The 22,879-nt window shown below is 42.7% G+C and overlaps 1 protein-coding gene across 1 annotated transcript; it reads left to right on the top strand.

Moving 5' to 3' along the window:
* Positions 1 to 1,232: 1,232 nt before the first annotated feature.
* On the top strand, positions 1,233 to 22,451 carry LOC141751362 (myosin heavy chain, skeletal muscle, adult-like). Its single transcript, XM_074607979.1, has 40 exons — positions 1,233 to 1,253; positions 1,459 to 1,505; positions 4,784 to 5,024; positions 5,114 to 5,257; positions 5,351 to 5,507; positions 6,083 to 6,110; positions 6,208 to 6,319; positions 6,412 to 6,504; positions 7,621 to 7,684; positions 7,777 to 7,875; positions 7,969 to 8,072; positions 8,153 to 8,291; positions 8,541 to 8,659; positions 8,752 to 8,901; positions 9,795 to 9,965; positions 10,946 to 11,252; positions 11,361 to 11,440; positions 11,874 to 11,961; positions 12,052 to 12,169; positions 12,748 to 12,871; positions 12,963 to 13,099; positions 13,201 to 13,456; positions 14,408 to 14,650; positions 14,755 to 14,931; positions 15,016 to 15,161; positions 15,246 to 15,336; positions 15,425 to 15,814; positions 15,936 to 16,062; positions 16,295 to 16,413; positions 16,717 to 16,913; positions 17,321 to 17,504; positions 17,591 to 17,756; positions 17,919 to 18,043; positions 18,238 to 18,546; positions 18,691 to 18,894; positions 19,260 to 19,385; positions 19,485 to 19,655; positions 19,742 to 19,846; positions 19,989 to 20,084; positions 20,496 to 22,451. Exons 3-40 carry the CDS (start codon positions 4,821 to 4,823, stop codon positions 20,649 to 20,651), a joined length of 5,826 nt encoding a protein of 1,941 aa, XP_074464080.1. The 5' UTR covers positions 1,233 to 1,253; positions 1,459 to 1,505; positions 4,784 to 4,820; the 3' UTR covers positions 20,652 to 22,451.
* Positions 22,452 to 22,879: the final 428 nt, after the last annotated feature.

The raw sequence follows: 22,879 nt of genomic DNA, 5'->3' as shown, positions 1-22,879 counted from the left end.
TACTTCTAGCCTTGAAAAAGCATGTCTAGATGTCTCAAGAATGTCATTGTGGAAACAAAATTATTTTCAGTGGGAAAAAGTAAACTGATAAGATCTGTGAAAGAATTTTGTGTTGCTTATACTGAGCAGAAAAAGTTGATAAGTGCGAAGTAATGTTCACAGGAAAAGCAACCCGAACTAATAAATATAGTGATGAACGGTGTTCAGATCTGTGGAGGTGCAGTATTAACACTGCATGTCATCAGATCTTGAGAGAGAGAAGGTAGAGCTAGAAAATTAGAGGGGAGAATGTCAAAGCCAATGAGAACTAAAGAATGACTTCCATACAAGGAGAAATAAGATAGATAGATTAGTAAGTACTATTTGCCTTGTTATGTGGAGAAGGATTATTGATTTTTTTTCTGTTATGGGAAGAACTAGGTATTGACAAGGCAATAAACACCACTAAAGCAAAGAAAGTATTTTTCAATAAATTAATTTAAACTATAAATCTCATTGCAAAAGAGCTTTTTGGATGCCAAAAAGTAAAATTGGTCCTAAAGTGATTAAATCAAAGGAACAACAATCTAGCAAAGGCAGTTGTGTGTCCTCCTATGAATCTCTGAACTCAAGATTTCCAGAATGTTTGAAGATCCACAAAAGAATGCTATTTTATATTTATATCCAGAGATGGAATACCAGGAATTCTGCCTGATACATTGTGCAATATTATGTTACAACTGAAAGAAATGGAGTACTATTTAATAATCTTATTAAGATAATCAGTGCAAACAACAGTAAAATCCACATCTCATATCCAAGGTCTGTAAATAGAGAGCTCTGTAAAAGGACAGCTGTCATCAGACTTATGGTGGCCTCAGAAAAGTTATGCACCCAAATGTCACCAGGCTTGCTCAGTGAATGATTGTCCCTGCTCCCTTAGCTCAGATTCATGGAGCATCTACGGCCTTAGTAGTTACCCTCATCCCTCTAGTCAGCATTAGTTGAAATTCTCTCCTTAGGAATCGTCTCATATTATTTATAGGAGATTTATTCACATAGCTAGTGAGGGACCAAAAATTTCTAATTATATCTAGTAACATCACTTTCCAGTTTTCAGTTCGTTCGGTTTGCCAGACAATGCTTTGCCAAAAACAAGGTTTGCCAAAAATGCTTTGCCCAAAGAGAGAGGAGGCATCTGCAGCATGCGCTGACCAGACTCTATAAAAGAGTCCTTGAATATGGGCTGTCCCGTCTCCAGAGAAAACTTCGTGGTAAGTGCATGCCTGTGGCTGACAGAAAGGGACAGCGTTCCTGCAGTCCACATGTCCCACGTCAGCCCTGCTGTCCCAGTGTATGTATCTGTGTCTGCAAGGATTTAATAACTGTAAGATAAAGCATGTTGGTGTTTTCACTTTGTGACCTGCCTGGGGAATTCTGTGCAGCAGTAATGAGGGATATGCCATTTCTGCTTTACAGCACTGATTTTTCTCCAGCCTGCAAGGCATCTTCTCATATCATAAAAGGTAAGAACCTAATTTACTCACACTTAAAGGACAGATAAAAGGGTGGCAGATTTCCATAGAACAGATTTCCTTATGGAAACAAATTTCTGTAAAATTGTGTGGGCAATTGCTGTATGTGCATACATTCCTGGCCACTGCTCGGTTGTGGTAAATACAGCATGCGGATGGTTGGGTAGGCTGTTCATGGCAAGCAAGCTTTCCAAAGTGGCTGTGCTTGAAGCCACTAGCCACTGATGTCATGCCAGGAAATGCTTCTTGGGGATTCCTCATGTTTAATTATGGATCAGTGAAGTTAGATGATCTGTTCTGGCACAAAGTCCAGATAGATAGACCCAGCCAACCAAACAGACTATTGCAAAATCTTAAAAATTTAAACAAATTATATATATTACTGTATATCATACTGGCCAAAAATTGATATGAATATACTTTTCAGATGATACTGCAGGTCTGTAATCTGCATTTGGGCCTTTTACTAGGAAACCTGGTAAAAATGCAAAAATCAACTCACCAACTAAGCAAACAAACAAAAAAAGGAGATGTGATGCTCCTATTCTTCTGAAACAGAGCAGAGTAAAGTGAAGGATCTGCATGCTACTAGGAGTTGTTGCAAATGTTATCATTTTGTTGGGTCACTTAGGTAACTAAAAGTCATGACATGACATCTAAGCTGCTTGTTTGTCTAACTTTGCAGGAACTCAGGTACTTTCTATTACTGGACACAGGATATTTCCTTGGAAATCCAATAATGCATTTAGATATCCAGCTTTGATTTGTAAATTCTCGCAACAAGGTTTCTTACTTTGCATATAATTATTTTCACAAACAATTAGCATACAAAGAAATAATTAGTGATGCAGTATTTTAACTTACCGTATTATAAGTCCTTAGATAGCATTTGCTCACATACTACTTCCCAGAGATAAGTCACTTGCAACAGATTTCTGCCATTGTCAAGGAAATATCAGTGCAGTTGATTTAAGGTGACAGCCACACTAAAATGTAAACATGAGATCAAATAAAAAGTTAGCTGTAACTTATACACTTAAGTTCTTGGACAACGGAATGGGACGGGGGGGTGGAGGGGGTGAGGAGGGAGTCCTATTTTGTTCAGACAGAACAGGACTCTAAAATTTCAAGTACGACGTTCTTAAATCATCAAAACTGCTCTATTGTCCAAACCCATGATTATTTCTAATTTACGCCTGGGTATATCTCGTTGTTTAAGCCGAGAAACAAATTTGTATCTCTAAGGCACCAAAAGGACACAATTTGATAAGCAAAGGGGACCCAGCTAGCAGTGACTAGTACAGCTGATAGGACAGCTAACATTCACAGATAATTTCAACAGCAGGAAAGCAGTCGTACATATCTAATCCCCACTTTATAATCAGAATCTATGCCAAAAAGTGAGGAGGCTAGAATCTGAGCTTTCTTTAGTATGAGGGGGTTTGATTTGCCCCACTCATGCTTTAGATGATTTCCCTTGTCATAAGTCTGGAAAGCACTCTTCATCACAAGATCTTTCTTTCTTCTGGAAGAGGTGTACGTTTGTGCAACCAAGAAGGCAACATTCATCAATATGGCAGGAGGACAAGCAGGATGGCAGTTGCTGGAAGGGTGTCATTGTGTATAGCCTGCGCTTGGTGTTCTGGCCCTAAAACTCCGATTTGAGTGACACAGAGATAGAAGGTTCACTGCTTATTTCAAAGACTGATGTTATGAGGCTGGACTGCTTAAACAGTTTGTGATGAGAAGCAAACAACTCCAACGAATGAGTCAAAGCACCAGCAAAAGATATGCACTAGTTAGTCCTCAGAACACCTTCTGATCTCACCTACCTCTATTTTGTGTATAGGCAATCTAGGCTTTTAATATGGGCTTTTTGGTTTGGTAACTCCGGGTAGATTGTGTGAATATCCTCTGGCATGGTGCCTCACGGTGATGTTTACGTTCTCCTTTGGAACCCATTCCTTAATATTTACTTGAAGAAGGACACAAAGCATTTACAGCATGCTTTTTAAGCTTTGAGCTTACAAAATTACAAGTGCTTTATTGAAGGTGTATTCAATCACAGTAGCCTTGCAGCATTCCTCCACAAATGCTTTAATTTAAAATTTTCCTTGTGAAATCTGCAATCTCCTGGGGCCTATCCAACTAACTGAAAAGAGCAACTTTTTGAGGAGGGAACCCCTTTAGGGGTGCTCTAGACACAGAATATGAAAAGAATGTAGAAGTTTCCCTGCTCAGCTTGACAAGGCATAAGAAACTTAGCCATTTTCCAAAGTTATGTAGATGTCTACAGATGTAAAAAGAAACACAAATCTTTCAGTTTTCACTTTTCAAATTTTGAGTCACATTATAGAACATATCAGTGCTAGAAATATGTCAGTGCTAGGAGCATGATATTTATTATCACTATTAGCAATGCATCCTCAGGAACTGGGCAGATGAGATCAAACTGGAGGACTCATGAATATGCTACAGAGCAATGTTACCCGTAAGAAAGCTCCACAAAGACTTCAGCCTGGAGTGGACAAGAAATTCAAGAACTTTAGCAAAGACAGCATGAATTTCTGCATGTAGTAAAGAATAGCCCCACAAAACAGGATATGTTGGCTGTTATTTGGCTCAAAAACACCTTTGCAGAAAAGGGTCATGAGTCCTGGTGCGCATGTCAGCAGTGTGACTTTGGGGGAATGAAGGCCCACAGGACATTGTCAGGCACTCATAACAGTGTAGACAGAGTGTAAAGGGAAGCGATTTTTCCCCTACATTCAGCTCCAACATCTGGAACACTGTGTCCAGTTTGGTGTTGCCTAGTGATAAGAAAGACATTGACATTCTGGAGTCCAGTGGAGAGCTTCCAACACACATAGAAGCAAATGACATACAAGGAGACGCTGAAGGGGTGCGGTTTGTCCACTCTGGAGACAAAACTAAAATGTGGTTGTCTTATTGTTATCTTCAACAACATGTGTGAGGTTATACAGTAGGAAGAGACAGACTATTCTCGGATATGCAGAGTGAAAGGATGAGGGACAATGGATACGTGTTGCAGCAATAGAAATTTTTGTCAGGTATTAGGAAAAAAAAAATCACCATCAGGGTGGTCAGACATTAAACAGGGATGCAGAGGGACTGAGGAATCTCTGTTCTTGGAGATAATCAAAACTTCACTAGGAAAGGCTCTGGGTAACTTGACCAAAGAACTTCAATAAACCGTGCAGCAACAAAAAATGTTGACTCATTTGGGCAATGTATCTGCTCTTCCACAGTGTTCTCTGCTGAAGAACCCCTCCATAAACTGCAGCCATGTCATCAGACTCTGAGATGGCCATCTTTGGGGAGGCAGCTCCTTACCTCCGAAAGTCAGAAAAGGAGCGAATTGAGGCCCAGAACAAGCCGTTTGATGCCAAGACATCCGTCTTTGTGGTGCATCCTAAGGAATCCTTTGTGAAAGGGACAATCCAGAGCAAAGAATCAGGGAAGGTCACCGTCAAGACTGAAGGTGGAGAGGTGGGTAAAATGCAAGATTTACAAACAATGTTTAATACCCATTCTGGGCTCTTAGCTGACAGTCACGCATCTCCTTCTTCCTCTGACAGACCCTGACTGTGAAGGAAGATCAAATCTTCTCCATGAACCCTCCCAAGTACGATAAAATCGAGGACATGGCCATGATGACCCACCTCCATGAACCCGCTGTGCTGTACAACCTCAAAGAGCGTTATGCAGCCTGGATGATCTACGTAAGTACCAGCAGCACTCTGCCTTTGGGTAGCTAGGAGGAACCACTCTGCCAGGCTAAGTGGAAGCCAACGTGCCGTCTCCCTTCCTCACAGACCTACTCGGGTCTCTTCTGCGTCACTGTCAACCCCTACAAGTGGCTGCCGGTGTACAACCCGGAGGTGGTGTTGGCCTACCGAGGCAAGAAGCGCCAGGAGGCCCCTCCACACATCTTCTCCATCTCTGACAACGCCTATCAGTTCATGCTGACTGGTGAGTGCTTGCCCGCCCTCACAGCAATCTAAGCCAAAAAGCCCCACTGATCTTGCTGGACCATGTGACAAACCTTCTAAAAACACCACAGAGATGTTTGACTGAGGATTTAATCAAGCTATGCAGGTATTAATTTCAAGTGAAGCTGACCCAGAAGCGTGCATGGACTTAGCACTGTGTATTATTTGCACTTTATTGTACAAAATTCTACAATCTCCCCCTGCAGAAATACTTCATAGCTGAGTTTGCTTCTATTTTTCACTGATAGGAAAGAAAAAAATATTATAGCATATAATCCACTCATTTGAACACAGGTAGGCAGTTTGATTAGATTTCTTGATGAGAACTGTGTGGAAGGCAAGTAGATGCACAGCTTGTCTGAGGATCACATGCCTCTGACAGCTCTGTGCAGCCATTTGGTCTTATACTTACTACTGTTAGGACCTGGAAGGGAACTGGTTAGTCTTGGACTTTCTGAAGAAGCCCCAACTTCTATTTGCAGCTTTACTTCTCATTCAGCTTAGTGTTACTCGGGACAACTGCTAACGCTATCTTTGCTTCTGCCTCTTTCACAGATCGCGAGAACCAGTCGATCCTGATCACGTATGTACATCCCTGCTTGGGTCCCTGCGGGCCTGCACGGTGCCAGGGGACCTCCTGCCTGACCGCACGCTCTCTGCTTCTCTCTTTGGTTTGACAGCGGAGAATCCGGTGCAGGGAAGACTGTGAACACAAAGCGTGTCATCCAGTACTTTGCAACAATTGCAGCGAGTGGGGAGAAGAAGAAGGAAGAGCAGTCAGGCAAAATGCAGGTAAATTAATAGAGCTGGCTTGAATCAATGCTCTCCTCTGTTTCTGATATGAGTTTTGGGAAGGATAACCATCAATAATTATTGTCCTGCAGGGAACGCTTGAGGATCAAATCATCAGCGCCAACCCCCTGCTGGAGGCCTTTGGAAATGCCAAGACTGTGAGGAATGACAACTCCTCACGCTTTGTAAGTTTTTGATCAGAGAAGTTGACATTTACAGGTGAACGAGGTTGTCAGAATAGAAGCTGTCACTTCTGAAGTATCACGGTTAGATGGTTGTATTCATTAAACTAATATTTTCCTCATGTATTTGTCAAATATAAGCTATGTAACTAGGCTATCTAATTAACAATATAATTTTAAAAGAGTAGTACAGCAAACAAATATTTACAACGGGATCATTTAAATATGTATAAATATCTATATTATTTAATATTTATAAATAGATACATATACACATAGTGCTGGTATCTGTCACACAGACTGTAGATACAAATTTGTGTAAATTGATATAATGGAGGAGGAAGGGAGGAAAAGACAGATAGATGGGATGGAAATTGCATGCATCAGATGAGAAAAAAAAATGAATATCTGTTTTTTAAGACACAGAACTGGGCGGGTCTATTAATTTGACTGTTCAGACCTTGATACAAGTTGTCTGGGAAGAGATAGGGACAAAGATGTCTTCAAGACTTCCTATCAGACGCCAAACTGCTCTATGACATGTCCTTTTGATAATTTTAATGTGAAAGCCATTCACAAATTTTATTAGATAAGCTCTGAATGTCCTTGACAAATCACAATACCAATCCACAGCCTCAGTGAAGTTCTATGTTCTGAGTGCATTGCACCTATCTCTACAACTCAGAAAATAACAGCTGCCTTCTATTTTTCCCAAGATCCCAAGATCCAAAAAACTCAATTAACATTTATAACACCAAAATCCACCTTCACAGCATCCTATCTGATTAAAAAATGAAGTGAATGCATCTTGGCTTTGTCTATATTCATCTGTTAGAACTGAGGCATAAATGACCTAATAAAATACTTGCTTAATGGTTTTCTTGTTCCTGTGCATTTAGGGTTATCCGTTAAATAATACTAACTTGGCTCAGATACTTACCTTAGTGTTGCCAGTATAGGACAGTTTCTGCAACTTTTTCTGGTTTTGCTTTCTTTAAGAAAAATAAGAAAAAAAAATAATAACTTCTAAGTTTAAATCCTGTCCTCTGTGGAGCATGTAAGGTTACATACTTAGTCTTAGTGAAATTTCAAAATGTCTTTTTTCTTTCCTTTCTAAAGGGCAAATTCATTCGAATCCACTTTGGAGCTACAGGCAAACTGGCCTCTGCTGACATTGAAACATGTAAGAGACCTCCTCACCTGATCACATTCCTTCCTCCCTTTCCACCTCAATGTACTTTCTCAGGCCTAACTCTGTCCTGCCGTCTTTGCCAGATCTGCTGGAGAAGTCCAGAGTCACTTTCCAGCTGAAGGCAGAAAGAAGCTACCACATATTCTATCAGATCATGTCCAACAAGAAGCCAGAGCTGATTGGTAGGAAGTATTATAATTTGTTTGATGGAATCTGAATGTGTTTGACGTTTATCTTCATTCCTACAGCCAGATATGTCCTATTCCTCTTTACAGACATGCTCCTCATTACCACCAACCCCTATGACTACCAATTTGTGAGTCAAGGTGAGATCACTGTTGCCAGCATTAATGACCAGGAGGAGCTGATGGCTACAGATGTAAGTGACACAGAGCACACTGGTATGGTGAAGGTTCCACTTAATGGCCCAGAGGTTTATTTGACTGATTCTGTTGCCAGAGTGCCATTGACATCCTGGGCTTCACTCCTGATGAGAAAACAGCCATCTACAAGCTGACAGGGGCTGTCATGCACTACGGGAACTTGAAGTTCAAGCAGAAGCAGCGTGAGGAGCAGGCAGAGCCGGATGGCACAGAAGGTATTAACAAAATCTAGAACTCCTAATAACAGAAACAATTTCATAGCTGGCAGTTGTCATTCAGATATCACACTCCAATTTACTTTCATAAAGACATAAATCTTAGCTTCGATAATATTCATGCTTCTAAATTTCCCTTCAAGCTATCACAAGATTGCAGTGCTGAAACCTACAGCTACATTTTAGAAGACGTCCACTTTCAATGACCACTTTTCCTCTGTCACTGTATCCCTCTGTCTTTGTGTATAGTTGCTGACAAAGCTGCCTACCTGATGGGTCTGAACTCAGCAGACCTGCTCAAGGCCCTCTGCTACCCACGAGTCAAGGTTGGCAATGAATATGTGACCAAGGGTCAAACTGTACAGCAGGTAACAATTGGCTGGTGACTGGGAATCTCTGTCTTGATTTACTCTCTTGCTTTAGGTACTATTTTTCTTCTGCTGCATTCTTTTTTATTTAGGTGAACAATTCAGTGGGTGCTCTAGCAAAGGCTGTCTATGAGAAGATGTTCCTGTGGATGGTTGTTCGTATCAACCAACAGCTGGATACGAAGCAGCCCAGACAGTACTTCATTGGCGTCCTGGACATTGCTGGCTTTGAGATCTTTGATGCAAGTACCACAGAAATCATAGTAAAATCTTGAAAAGACAATTAGGGCTCAAGAGAAACTGTAGAATTGTGGTGGGTTCTTTTGAAAACATTCCATTAACTCGTAATTTCAAATGAAGTTTTGAATTTTTTTTGAAAAAGATTATTTTTTCTGTTCTGGAAATGCTTTACTTCCTTGCATATGTCACTGCTGTTTTTCCAGCGCAATCCATGAGCTTTAATGACTCTGCATGTAATAGCTTTATGTGATAGATAAGGAAGAAGCAACTGCCTTTTACGGGCTTAGCACAAATGTTTTTGCTTTTCAATATTTTGAGCTTTACAAAAAATCCACTGACAAATAGCTCACAAATCCTGAAGACGAAATATAATGGAGTGTAGGAAGATAAAGGTAGACTTAAGTCCCACACAAAATTGTGCAAGGCTTTGGTAAAACAGAGCAATATATATCCTTTGCTTCTGAAGATCAAAAGGGCGATTCCAACAGGAAGAATGCATTGATTGCCTTTAGTGCAGACAGAGGAGTTTTATAGACATTTGGGGAAGGTATCTGAGTCCAAGTCAGGACCAGCAAATACTGACACTGTCTATTTATTTTGTAAGTGCAATGGGAAAATATAGATAACATGAGAGAAAACAGTGATATAAATTGCACCTTGATGGGGATAAGACTACCGAATCTTTTTGGAATTTGATTTAAAAATAAATTATATATGTAAACATAATTAAAAATACCCCAACCTCATTAAAATTAGTTAATGGGATGTTTTTAACGTTAAAAAATTATTTGTTTTAGCTGGGCATCCCTGCATGGGAATCTGAGTGTGCAGGAGAATACTATACAGGCAGTTCTTCATCATGAGAATGAGTAAATCTTGTCTTTCCACTGGGCAGTTCAACAGCCTGGAGCAGCTGTGCATCAACTTCACCAACGAGAAACTGCAACAGTTCTTCAACCACCACATGTTCGTGCTGGAGCAGGAGGAGTACAAGAAGGAAGGAATTGAATGGACATTCATTGACTTTGGGATGGACTTGGCTGCTTGCATTGAACTCATTGAAAAAGTATGTTGAGTACATTTAAGATTTTGTTATTTCTTCTTTATGACAGAATTTTAGGATTTTTCTTCAACCTTATTTTTTCTTGCCCTAATGCTTCACAAACCTACCTATTATTATTGATTTATGTTCCTGGCTATTTGTATTCAAAAAGTAGCTTTTAATTTCAAATATTGTACTTATTCAGAAAGAAATTTCTAAGGACCTTTGTGATTAGACTACAAATGAATTATCTTTAGGTTATCCATTAACTATACTATTATGCATTTTTTAAAAAATTAACTGTAATTTTGCTTGTTTGGCAATAAAGTAACTAATGTGATCACACATAATTTGATGGTAACGTTTATCTGTAGGTGTGTTTTCTAGTCTACAAAGATGAAAGCTCTTCATAAATTCAAAGATTTTAGAAATCCAGAGACAGTTTTTGGTATTATGATTATGATTTCAATATTAATGCTGTGATTTCTGAAACACAGTTTCTAAGTAAAATCATAGGTGTATATTGGAAAAGATGAACAGGGATGAATAAAATCATTACTTTGAGCTGACACTGTTTTGTGTAACATCCTCTTGTATAGGAATGAAAAGACAAAGATAATTCATAAAAATAAGATTTCAAGAAGTAGCTGAAAGATCTGTTGATTTGTTGAACAAAGCTCAGTTTTAGTAAGACACCTTCATCTACACAAATTTACCTCGGGAAAACATTAATGAAAAAAAAAATATCCTTTCCGTTCATCAGAGTTTCCAAATTATTTAGAAAACTTTGTGTGATTATTGTGACACTATCAGTTCTGAAAAGCATTAATTTCAGACACAAATTCACATTTCATCTAGAACCACATGCGCAAAACTTAACAACGACTTGATCCATATTTGGTCCAAAAATTTAATCCATTTCTCGCTTTCCGGTGTCTTACTACAGTCTCCTTCTGAAGGCAAATCGATATTTTATCACTGTTATTTTTTACTGCTTCTCCCAGCCCATGGGCATCTTCTCCATCCTGGAAGAGGAGTGCATGTTCCCCAAGGCAACTGACACCTCTTTCAAGAACAAGCTCTACGACCAGCACCTGGGCAAGTCCAACAACTTCCAGAAGCCTAAACCTGGCAAAGGCAAGGCTGAGGCCCACTTCTCCCTGGTGCACTACGCTGGCACAGTGGACTACAATATCTCTGGCTGGCTTGAGAAGAACAAGGATCCCCTGAATGAAACTGTCATTGGGCTGTATCAGAAATCATCTGTGAAGACACTGGCATTACTTTTTGCCTCTGCTGGTGGAGAGGCAGGTCAGTTCTCTGAAATGGCAAATCTTTAATGCACAGTGGTTCTGTAAAATTGGGGAATCATGAATAGGCCCCAAACTTATAAATGTTTCATTATCTTCACTTTATCAGAGGCTAGTGGTGGTGGTGGAAGCAAGAAAGGCGGGAAGAAGAAGGGTTCATCTTTCCAGACTGTCTCAGCTCTTTTCCGGGTAAGCAAAAACTTTATCTTTTCATCTATGCAAATTAGAATTAAACTGCACTTTCAACTCGCTCAGCCACAGTAAAAAATTAAAACACATAACTTTCTTTCAGATCTTCATTAAAAAAAAATAAATCTTATGGAATGAAAAATGATACTATAAAGTCCTAAACTTAGACTGAAATTAAACATGAATTTTCTCATGAAACTATGAAATACCCACCCTCTATCTCTCATTGGTTGATGGCAACTATTTTTTCATATCCTAGAAGGTGATGTTCAATGTTCAGAATCTGAGGGTATTGAGATATTGAGGTATTTTCAGTAGATAAGATTCACCCCAGTGCATCTCCATTGATAAGTCTTTTATGTTACGTTCAAAGAACCTAAGAGTTAGTTTATCCATATTTCATATAAACACACACTAAATCATGTCCCCACAGGAGAACTTAAACAAGCTGATGACCAATCTACGGAGCACTCACCCCCATTTTGTCCGTTGCATCATCCCAAATGAAACAAAAACACCTGGTAAGATGCTCAAGCAAAAAGACAACTTGTATACATCCATTCCTCTCTGCATTGGAAACTGTAGTATTCATTTACACTCTGATTTTCTAGGTGCCATGGAGCATGAACTGGTACTTCACCAGCTGCGGTGTAATGGCGTGCTAGAAGGCATCAGAATTTGCAGGAAAGGTTTCCCCAGCAGAGTTCTCTATGCTGACTTCAAACAGAGGTAAGAGCTATGAAATTAACAGATAAGTCAGATGTCCTCACTGACTGCTCATCTTCAAAAAGCTGAACTTAGCCGTGTCTCTGAATACGGAAGCACAATAGAGCTACACAAGCCTATGCTTACAAGATTAAAAAATGCAGATTGGGTTGTGGCTACAACATGCTCTCAGGCAAAAATTACAAACTCAGATACAGTGCTTTGGCCATTGTGTCAGCTGCAAGTTTCAGGGGAAGGTGTTTTCTTCCTAGACACATAGTGGCAATGTTCCTCTTTAGCAATTTTCTACAGCATAGTTTAAGTGAAAGAGGTATTGGGCTGAAATGGCTGGAGATCAGTATCCCATCTTCATCTATAACTGATCACCTAAAGAGAGTAAGAGTTTCCTTAATTTTGTTATCAGATTAGGACTTCATTATAGCGATATCTCTAAACAGGGGGTGGAATTCCAACTCCCTCAGCCTGATTCTGCGGCAAAGACTGCTGTTAATTTCAATAAAGAGTGTAGCCTTCTGACTTGAAGTCATATGTCACCTTATGTCTTGAGATTGCCTTCATTCATATTTCCTCTCATTCCACAGATACAAGGTGCTTAATGCCAGTGCTATCCCAGAGGGACAGTTCATTGATAGCAAGAAGGCTTCTGAGAAGCTTCTTGGGTCCATCGATGTGGACCACACCCAGTACAAATTTGGTCACACCAAGGTACAAACCCTCCTTGACCCACTGTCAGGCCCTGTGTGCCTGTGCTTTGCTCTACCTGAGTGTGATGTGCTGCAACGTTCCCTTTCTCAAGGTGTTCTTCAAAGCTGGGCTGCTGGGACTCCTGGAGGAGATGAGGGATGAGAAGCTGGCACAGCTCATCACCCGCACACAGGCCAGGTGCAGGGGCTTCCTGATGAGAGTGGAGTACCAGAGAATGGTGGAGAGGAGGTAGACATTCCTCATCTTCAGTTAACGTCACTGTACTTGGGGGAAAGTGTTGACACTTGTCATATTAAAAATATTCCATGTACATTTGAATTATGCTTCAGGGAGTCCATCTTCTGCATCCAGTACAATGTTCGGTCCTTCATGAACGTCAAGCACTGGCCCTGGATGAAGCTCTTCTTCAAGATCAAGCCCTTGCTGAAGAGCGCAGAATCGGAGAAGGAGATGGCCAACATGAAGGGGGAGTTTGAGAAAACCAAGGAAGAGCTTGCAAAGTCTGAGGCAAAGAGGAAGGAGCTGGAGGAGAAAATGGTTTCTTTGCTGCAGGAGAAAAATGACCTGCAGCTCCAAGTGCAGGCGGTGAGTATTATCAGTATATTTCTTCTAGGGGAAAATAAGTAAGGTCTAAATCCTTCCTCGTACTATGGAACTCACACACTGCACACTAAATTGCCTTTAGAAGGTGTTTTAATCTGAATCGCTAAAGGTAGAATGCAGGCCACTCAGCATCAACATTATAGTACGAGGTTCTAACTTGGGAATGCTTTTTAATCCTCTGTGCCTAAAGGTATGTTTCTCCATGCAAGCTCACAATAGAAGGCGCAACTACAGTCACAAAAGACTTAGTATAAACACTTAACAGCCTGGAGAGGAATTCAGTTGACTACTTACTCTGGTTTTAATCGGTTGACTGAATAAAAGAGCCTTATGTCGTTTCTTACGATCCGTGGTGTCTCACCTGTCCTCCTGCAGCTGCGCTTCCACAAAAACCTAAATACACTCCACGTCCAAACTCAGACCTATCTGTGTCTCCAATTTCCTTTGGAAGATCAAAAGGTTTGGCAACACTTACACAATGCTCTTGTGTCTTTAAGCATGCACAGCTTCAAAGAAAGTCAGGTTCAAAGGAAACTACCAATCGCTTCTGAAATATGTACCAATTTATGTGGAACAAAGAAGAATTCTAAGTCAGTCTTGCCAAGAAAAGCTTTACAGAAATAAAACAAAAAGGCATTTGCACAATTAGATTGAATTGTTAACTTTCAGGGAATATAATCAAAATCCTTATTAAAAACAGTAATTTTAGACATTTCATCTACAAACACAGCAAGAGAGAACAATTGATGAGAGTTAAAAAATTTTATACAATAAAAACCTACTCTGATTTAAAACAGGCTGTGCAAAAATTCTTTCCAACGAGATAATAAAAAATAATAATTCCACTTCTCTCTTTTTCAGCAGGAAATACCCTTCTTGTACTCAGCTTTTGCTAAAACTTGAGATTAGCAAACAAAACTGTTTCTCTAACAGGAAGCTGATGCTCTTGCTGATGCTGAGGAAAGATGTGACCAGCTCATCAAAACCAAAATCCAGCTGGAAGCCAAAATTAAGGAAGTGACTGAAAGGGCTGAGGATGAGGAGGAAATTAATGCTGAGCTGACAGCCAAGAAGAGGAAACTGGAGGATGAATGCTCAGAGCTGAAGAAAGATATTGACGATCTTGAGTTAACACTGGCCAAGGTTGAGAAGGAAAAACATGCCACCGAAAACAAGGTATGACGCAGAACCTGTCACTCGTGCTCCAGAAAAGGGACTGTGCTGCTACAGGACTTCTGTATCTACTTCCTTTACTTATACTTGCTCCCTCCTTCTCAAAGGTGAAAAACCTCACAGAGGAGATGGCAACCCTGGACGAGACCATCGCCAAGCTGACAAAAGAGAAGAAAGCCCTCCAAGAGGCCCATCAGCAGACACTGGATGACCTGCAGGCAGAAGAGGACAAAGTCAATACGCTGACCAAAGCCAAGACCAAGCTGGAGCAGCAAGTGGACGATGTAAGTATAGAGGCATATGAGAAGAAAAAGCTGTTGCACAGTCAGACACTGCGAAGAGAGCACTGATGGTGGTGTTGTGTTTAGCTGGAAGGGTCCCTGGAGCAAGAGAAGAAACTGCGCATGGACCTTGAGAGAGCCAAGAGGAAACTCGAAGGAGACCTGAAGCTGGCCCATGACAGCATAATGGATTTGGAAAATGATAAGCAGCAGCTGGATGAGAAACTGAAGAAGTAAGTGTGGCGGTGGGGCACCTGAGCGCTGGGCTGGTGCACTTGTCTTCCTTTGAGCTCTAACATGGTTTGCTTTGTCCAAAGGAAAGACTTTGAAATCAGCCAGATCCAGAGCAAAATCGAGGATGAGCAAGCCCTGGGCATGCAATTGCAGAAGAAGATCAAGGAGCTGCAGGCAAGTGTCTGTTCCTTCCCCTCTTTCACTGGGTCCCCGGTGAGGAAGGAGGAGGGCATGGGTATGAAGACTGCTTAATGTTCCCCAGGCGCGTATTGAGGAACTGGAGGAGGAAATTGAGGCAGAACGAACCTCTCGGGCAAAAGCAGAGAAGCATCGGGCTGACCTCTCGAGGGAGCTCGAGGAGATCAGTGAGCGCCTGGAAGAAGCAGGAGGGGCTACCGCAGCTCAGATCGATATGAACAAGAAGCGTGAGGCAGAGTTTCAGAAGATGCGTCGTGACCTTGAAGAGGCCACGCTGCAGCACGAAGCCACGGCTGCCGCCCTGCGGAAGAAGCACGCGGACAGCACAGCTGAGCTTGGGGAGCAGATTGACAACCTGCAGCGAGTGAAGCAGAAGCTGGAGAAGGAGAAGAGTGAGCTGAAGATGGAGATTGATGACTTGGCCGGTAACATGGACTCTGTCTCCAAAGCCAAGGTACACAAATACCTTATAGGTATTTCTGCCCCAGTGGAATTCTATACAATGCATCTTTTGCTCCTGCTGTTATTAAGAGTGTGAAGAGTTGATCCCTCCCTTTCCACATGTTGGCACACAGGCAAGTCTGGAAAAGATGTGTCGCACACTGGAAGATCAGCTAAGTGAGATTAAGACAAAAGAAGAAGAGCATCAGCGAATGATCAATGACCTCAGTGCTCAAAGAGCTCGCCTGCAGACAGAATCAGGTAACACATCCACGTGTCTGATGTGTAAATGAATAATGTCAGAGTGTTACTGCAGAAATTACCCTTACGGTCTTGTGGTCTTTCCAACATATTTTATCCTCCCCTGTAATGAGAAATGCATGAAATGGGATCATAAGGTTTGCAAGGTCTTCCATCTGCTTTATGGCCCCAAATGTCTACAAAACTGTCATGAAAGGCAGTAAAAGGCTTGTCTATCTGTAAACTCTTCCAGGTGAATATTCACGCCAGGTGGAGGAGAAAGATGCTCTAATTTCTCAGCTGTCAAGAGGCAAGCAGGCATTCACTCAACAGATTGAGGAACTCAAGAGGCACTTAGAGGAAGAGATAAAGGTGAGAAGACTTTCTAAATTCCATCTTATTCATTAGATTCCTGATCTCTAAGAGGTGCTTGAGACGCTTATGCACCTTCAGAAATATCATGATGAGACAGGGAAAAAAAACATTTAGGTAGTTCAGTTCGAGTCTTCTCATGTTGAATATTCCAGAGTATATCCATTATTTATTTTGTCAGTCCCAGATTCTTTCCACATTCAAGGCGGTGTTAGCATTTTGCATACCGTGTACAATAATGTTTCACTCAGGACATTTCCCAAGATATTTCCACTCATTTTCACACTACTATTTTTCCCTCAGGCCAAGAGTGCCCTGGCCCACGCCTTGCAGTCTGCTCGCCACGACTGTGACTTGCTGCGGGAACAATATGAGGAGGAGCAGGAGGCCAAGGGGGAGCTGCAGCGTGCCCTGTCCAAGGCCAACAGTGAAGTGGCCCAGTGGAGAACCAAATACGAGACGGACGCCATTCAGCGCACGGAGGAGCTGGAGGAGGCCAAGTACGTGGGGAAAGGTGGGAAGCAAAAAAGGGGTAGATTAAGAAGGAAAATTTGAAGACACAACTGCAATATTGTCATAGAAAGTTAAATCTGTGCTTTGGGGCCCGGTAAAGCCTGAGGTAAAGTATATCCTTTAAAGGCTGTTGTTTAGGAAATGGAGATGAAAATATTCCCTGACCCAGAGAATGATACAGATAACCTGTAGATAGTAGATACAGAAGCTACACTGGTTCTTTAAACCTGGGAAGCAGAGCTGGGAAAACAATTACTGGCTGGGAGAGGACTGTCTGTGCATAGGACACGTACTCAATGAAGTGGCAAAATGCCCTGTTATGAAAAGCTCATCAGTCATACATCACAGCCTACCGTTTGCACTCAAACCATGAGCTATGCTTACCACCCCTCAGGAAGAAGCTGGCACAGCGCCTGCAGGATGCTGAGGAACACGTTGAAGCCGTCAATGCCAAATGTGCCTCCCTGGAAAAGACAAAGCAGAGGCTGCAGAATGAAGTGGAGGACCTGATGATTGACGTGGAGCGATCGAATGCTGCCTGCGCAGCGCTGGATAAGAAGCAGAAGAACTTTGACAAGGTGTTTTGGGCTCCAGGCCTGGGGCTTCTGGGCAGAGCATCCCCTCCTGATTGCCACAGCCATACTCACGCCCCGTTTCTCTTCAGATCCTGGCAGAGTGGAAGCAGAAGTATGAGGAAACGCAGGCTGAGCTGGAAGCCTCCCAGAAGGAGTCTCGCTCTCTCAGCACAGAGCTGTTTAAGATGAAGAATGCCTATGAGGAGTCCTTGGACCACCTGGAAACGCTGAAGCGTGAGAACAAGAACTTGCAGCGTAAGTCCCCGTTCCTCGGCTCCTGGCAGGACTTTCTCACAAGCTTGTCTTTCAGCCACACTGAACGGGTCTGGCCCTGCAGTGACAAGAAGATGCTTATCACCAGGGCCCTTCCCATTCAGCGCTGTGCCTGACCATTGCACGTTTCACCCTTCCTTGCAGAGGAGATTTCCGACCTCACGGAGCAGATTGCTGAGGGTGGAAAGGCAATTCATGAGCTGGAGAAAGTCAAGAAGCAGATTGAGCAGGAGAAATCTGAAATCCAGGCTGCTCTGGAGGAAGCTGAGGTACATGCCCGTAATCACTGGTCTCTGCACTAAAAATAGGGGCAATGGGGAAACATTGGCTAAAAACTGCTTGGTCCTACCCTCTTCTGGCTGGGGAGTGCAGCCAGCTGAGGTTTTCTGAAGCATGCTCTAATTAACTAGAAAGCAAGCAGTAGCTCCATCGATGTTACAAATGTTTGTGTGCACTTGTGCAGGCCTCCCTAGAACACGAAGAGGGGAAGATCCTGCGCCTCCAGCTTGAGCTCAACCAGGTGAAGTCTGAGATTGACAGGAAGATAGCAGAGAAAGATGAGGAGATCGACCAGCTGAAGAGAAACCACCTCAGAATTGTGGAGTCCATGCAGAGCACCCTGGACGCTGAGATCAGGAGCAGGAATGAAGCCCTGCGGCTGAAGAAGAAGATGGAGGGAGACCTGAACGAAATGGAGATCCAGCTGAGCCATGCCAACCGCGTGGCAGCAGAGGCACAAAAGAACCTGAGAAACACACAGGCGGTACTAAAGGTATAGCACAGCGGAACAGGTGCTGACTGCTTTCTGATGCAGCTAAAAAATTTCCTGTTCTACAGTTCTATCAGCACTATATTGGTGAGAAAACAGGAAATTAGGAAAAATACACGTCACAATCTGTCTTGTCTCTCTTACCAGGATACCCAGATACACTTGGATGACGCTCTCAGGACACAGGAGGACCTGAAGGAGCAGGTGGCCATGGTGGAGCGCAGAGCAAACCTGCTGCAGGCTGAAATTGAGGAGCTACGGGCAGCCCTGGAGCAGACAGAGCGCTCCAGGAAAGTGGCTGAGCAGGAACTGATGGATGCAAGTGAGAGAGTTCAGCTCCTCCACACTCAGGTTAGATTCACGAGATTCAAAATCTCAAGGGCCTTTTTTTTCCCTTTCCAAATTTTTCATCTGTGTAAATTCTTAAATCATCTCTTGCAATGAAAAGGTTATCCAGGAGCCAGAATCATTACACTTGTACAAAGAAGTGGTTTGTAGCTAAACGACTAGGATTGCATTCACAGGAGTCAGAAGTGCTTCTTAAAATGCTAAGAAGTCTCTGCTATCCACCTCTGTATGACCTGACAAGATGCATCATTGCAAGAAGGATGCTGTTATTGGATATCTAGATGATCACTTTAAATTTAAACAGTAAATTTCTGAAATAAGTGTTCTGTTTGGGAGCCAACTGGACGATATTTGTTGTTGTTCAACAGAACACCAGCTTGATCAACACCAAGAAGAAGCTGGAAACAGACATTGCCCAAATCCAGGGTGAAATGGAGGATACGATCCAGGAAGCCCGCAATGCTGAAGAGAAGGCCAAGAAGGCCATCACAGATGTGAGTCGGGAGATCCTTTCCCTGCTGCTGATGGTGGATGTATTCTCCCCGAGAATGTCTCCAGCCCCAAAAACGGCTTTGCCTCTTTGCTCTCATCAGGCAGCCATGATGGCAGAAGAGCTGAAGAAGGAGCAGGACACCAGCGCCCACCTGGAGAGGATGAAGAAGAACCTGGACCAGACGGTGAAGGACCTGCAGCTTCGTCTGGATGAGGCTGAGCAGTTGGCACTGAAAGGAGGCAAGAAGCAAATCCAGAAGCTGGAGGCCAGAGTGCGTAGGGCTTTTATTTGTGCAGGAGTGAGCATGTGCCTTGGAGAGATACCAGGGAAGCTCCAAAGATGGGCTTCTCATTGCAGGTGCGGGAGCTGGAAGGGGAGGTTGATGCTGAGCAGAAGCGCAGCGCTGAAGCCGTGAAGGGGGTGCGCAAGTACGAGAGGAGGGTGAAGGAGCTGACCTACCAGGTACGGCAGGAGGCCTCCTTTGGCTGACACAGACTCATCCCAGGAAGCTATAGCTTTTCACATGAACTCCAAGGGGAAATGTTATTTTGTGGTGTGCAGAAACCAATTATTCACTCTCTTTCCTGCTTGCCAATGCCTCTAGTCTGAGGAAGACCGGAAGAATATTCTGAGGCTCCAGGATCTGGTGGACAAGCTGCAAATGAAGGTGAAATCCTACAAGAGACAAGCTGAGGAGGCTGTAAGTATTGCTTGAAGAATAGGCAAGTATTGCTTTCTGTGAGTGTCACACAGGGACTAAGGAGATGATTATCAGAAACCTAGAAAATGCCAGTGATCAACATTTAAGGGTTTTAGGGTCTTGTTCATCCAGATAAACCCCCCTCATTTCTGAGCACCAAACAAATGGGAGACTAAGTACACAAATGACAACTGTGATTGACAAAATAGCTCCTCAAGAGAGACACAGTACTGGTGAAGCTTGTCCCGGTGGGGTCCTGAAGAAGGGAGGGTGAGGAGGTCTGTGCGAGGCTTATGTGTAAGTAGTGGGGGGTGGGGGATGGAGGCCCAGGCATCCCCCCAGGGAGGAGGCGCAGGAGGAGCGAAACCCCTGCCCTGGGCTCCTCACCACCGACTCCCTCTCCCCGCACAGGAGGAGCTCTCCAATGTCAACCTCTCCAAGTTCCGCAAGATCCAGCACGAGCTGGAGGAAGCCGAGGAGCGGGCTGACATTGCAGAGTCGCAGGTCAACAAGCTCCGAGTGAAGAGTCGGGAGTTTCACAGCAAGAAGATAGGAGAGGAAGAGTGAGGATGTCCTGAGGCAACAAAGTGACCTGGGGGCTGCACAAAATGTGAACCTCTCACTCACTTTCTTCTGCAACGAATCTTTGTAACCATGTCAATGTCTAGAGAATAAAGACCTTAGATTCCTTTGCTAACACAACAGAAACAGTGGTTTTGGTTGTAATAATGCAATTCTGCAGCTACTTAAGTTTTGGCATTTTCAAATGAAACATTTTATTTCACTTTAACCCTTGCATAGCAGTTGAGCTTTTATTATCCCATGTCCAGTATTTTCCCACTGTCTCCTATTACAACACTTAATAGGGAATACCACTAATTTAATTCCCATACTGGCAAGAGGAGAGGGTCAAGACAAAGGCAGGATAATTACCTTGTCTGTCCTGGCACAGCAAAAATGTTTCTGCCTTGGGGATTCCTCTTCGTAAATGTGTGCAAATGAGGTTCTTTTTGCTGGTCTCATTCTCACTTTGGCAAGTTGGATTTAGAGGCTGGTTACCCAATAAAAAAAATCTTGAGCCCAAAAGGCATCCAGATGTCCTCATGGAGGCACTTATGCTTCCTTTGAACAAGGCACGTGAAAGCCATGAACTCTAGAGGGCGGGCAAAATTAACAATCAGGCAGACCTTTTTTATATAAAAAATGATTAAAAATAACTTCTAAAACAAAACAAAAAAGGTATTTGGAGATAGATAGTTAGGTAGAATTAGTTACAGATAGAATAGTCAATATTAAGACAGAATGCTCCTGTCGTAAACGAAATGGAGATGGGTGAACAGATTGGTAGAAGTAAGAGTGAACAAGAGAACTCCCTATCAGATAAAACCCAAAGAATGTAACATGAAGAACCACCAGAACAAGCTTGGAACTGCTGTAGTACTGTATAGTGTTTTTCAGTACAGAAATATTTAAATAGGACTATAGTAAGTATTTGTGACAACGAATAATGTGGAGTTATGTATAAATACAAAAAGCTAAAGGAACTAGTTTTCATCATGTAAGATAAGACCTCAAGTGGGAAGAACTCTGGGGACAACATACCTTTAACGAAATCACAAACTCTAGCAATTTATGGAAGAAAAAAGCATAGGTGATAATGCCAAACAGTGTCCTACCACTTGCAGAAATGGAAGAGTTGGAATGGAGATACTAACTGCATCCGGGATGGATAGAGAAGAAACAAGTCACCTACACGATGTCTGCTGGTCTAAAGTTTTAAATAAGTGACAGCCTGTCTCCTGCAAGGCAAGAAACAGTACTTAAAATACAGAACAGCCACGGCGGCAGCACTGGACACTGGTGCATCGTGTGCTGCTAAAGGGCACGGTGTGTTTGCAGCAACAGCATTCAGGATTAGGAGGTCTTCATTCTCCCAAGCATGCTGAGGAATGCACCCAAGAAATCCTGCCGTGTTATAACTAAACATGGAAGTCCTTTGCTAGGCAACAGCTAAATGTATTTAAGGAAAAGGTGACACCCTGTGTTGACTCCTGTATCACTGTAAGTGATGCTCTTGAGGGACAGCATCTTTATGTGTGAAGCTGTGAAAGCTGCATCGGCGCCAGCGATATCTGGGCACCGAAGAAGGGAAACCACCTCTCTCCCTTCCCACATTATGCTCCCAAGAAATAGGTGGGATTCTTTCTTTTCCAGACAAAACCTTTGAACACCTTGAGAGGAAGCAAAAGCATTTTGTTTTTACTAAAGCACACATTTCCTTAAACAAATAAACAGACAACCAACCCCCAAAAGCTTAATTCCAAGGTCAGTGTAGTGCAACTGTGGCTCAGTAAAAGCGTGGAGAAGTATTTCTAGCTCCATGGGTACGTTTTTCAACCTGCTGACTGACTAGCAAATACGACAACAACTTTGGGGACCATATTTGGATGCCTAAATTCCCTGTTACCCTTGGACAATATGACAATGACCATCCATAAGGCACAACCTGGCCTGACTGTGTAAGAATCATGATGCACTTGAAGCACTTGAAAATGTTGGGGCTCATCTCTTACCTGTAAGAAGTTATGGCTTGAGAATTTGTTCCTAAACGATCAGCTGGTGAAGACAACTTTGAGGGTTCCTTAAATGACAACAACTTGGTACGATTATCTGCTTCACGCTGCAATGGGGGAAATGGAGAGAAGTCCCACAGGTTGCACCGGGCTGACCTGGGCTCGCCACCAGCCATCCCGGAAAGCAGGATTGGAGACTTCTTAGAATCAGGGTGGAATATT

The sequence above is a fragment of the Larus michahellis genome, chromosome 14 (genome assembly GCF_964199755.1).
Source record: "Larus michahellis chromosome 14, bLarMic1.1, whole genome shotgun sequence".
Taxonomy (NCBI): Eukaryota; Metazoa; Chordata; class Aves; order Charadriiformes; family Laridae; genus Larus; species Larus michahellis.
The sequence above is the reverse complement of the archived record's forward strand: the minus strand, read 5'-3'. Positions and strand labels throughout refer to the sequence as shown.

Coding starts and splice junctions, on each gene's coding strand:
- LOC141751362 (XM_074607979.1), top strand. CDS start 4,821: ATGTCATCAGACTCTGAGATGGCCATCTTTGGGGAGGCAGCTCCTTAC. Junction 15,337..15,424: donor AGAAGATCAAGGAGCTGCAG/GCAAGTGTCTGT, acceptor AATGTTCCCCAG/GCGCGTATTGAGGAACTGGA. Junction 18,044..18,237: donor CTGCTCTGGAGGAAGCTGAG/GTACATGCCCGT, acceptor GCACTTGTGCAG/GCCTCCCTAGAACACGAAGA.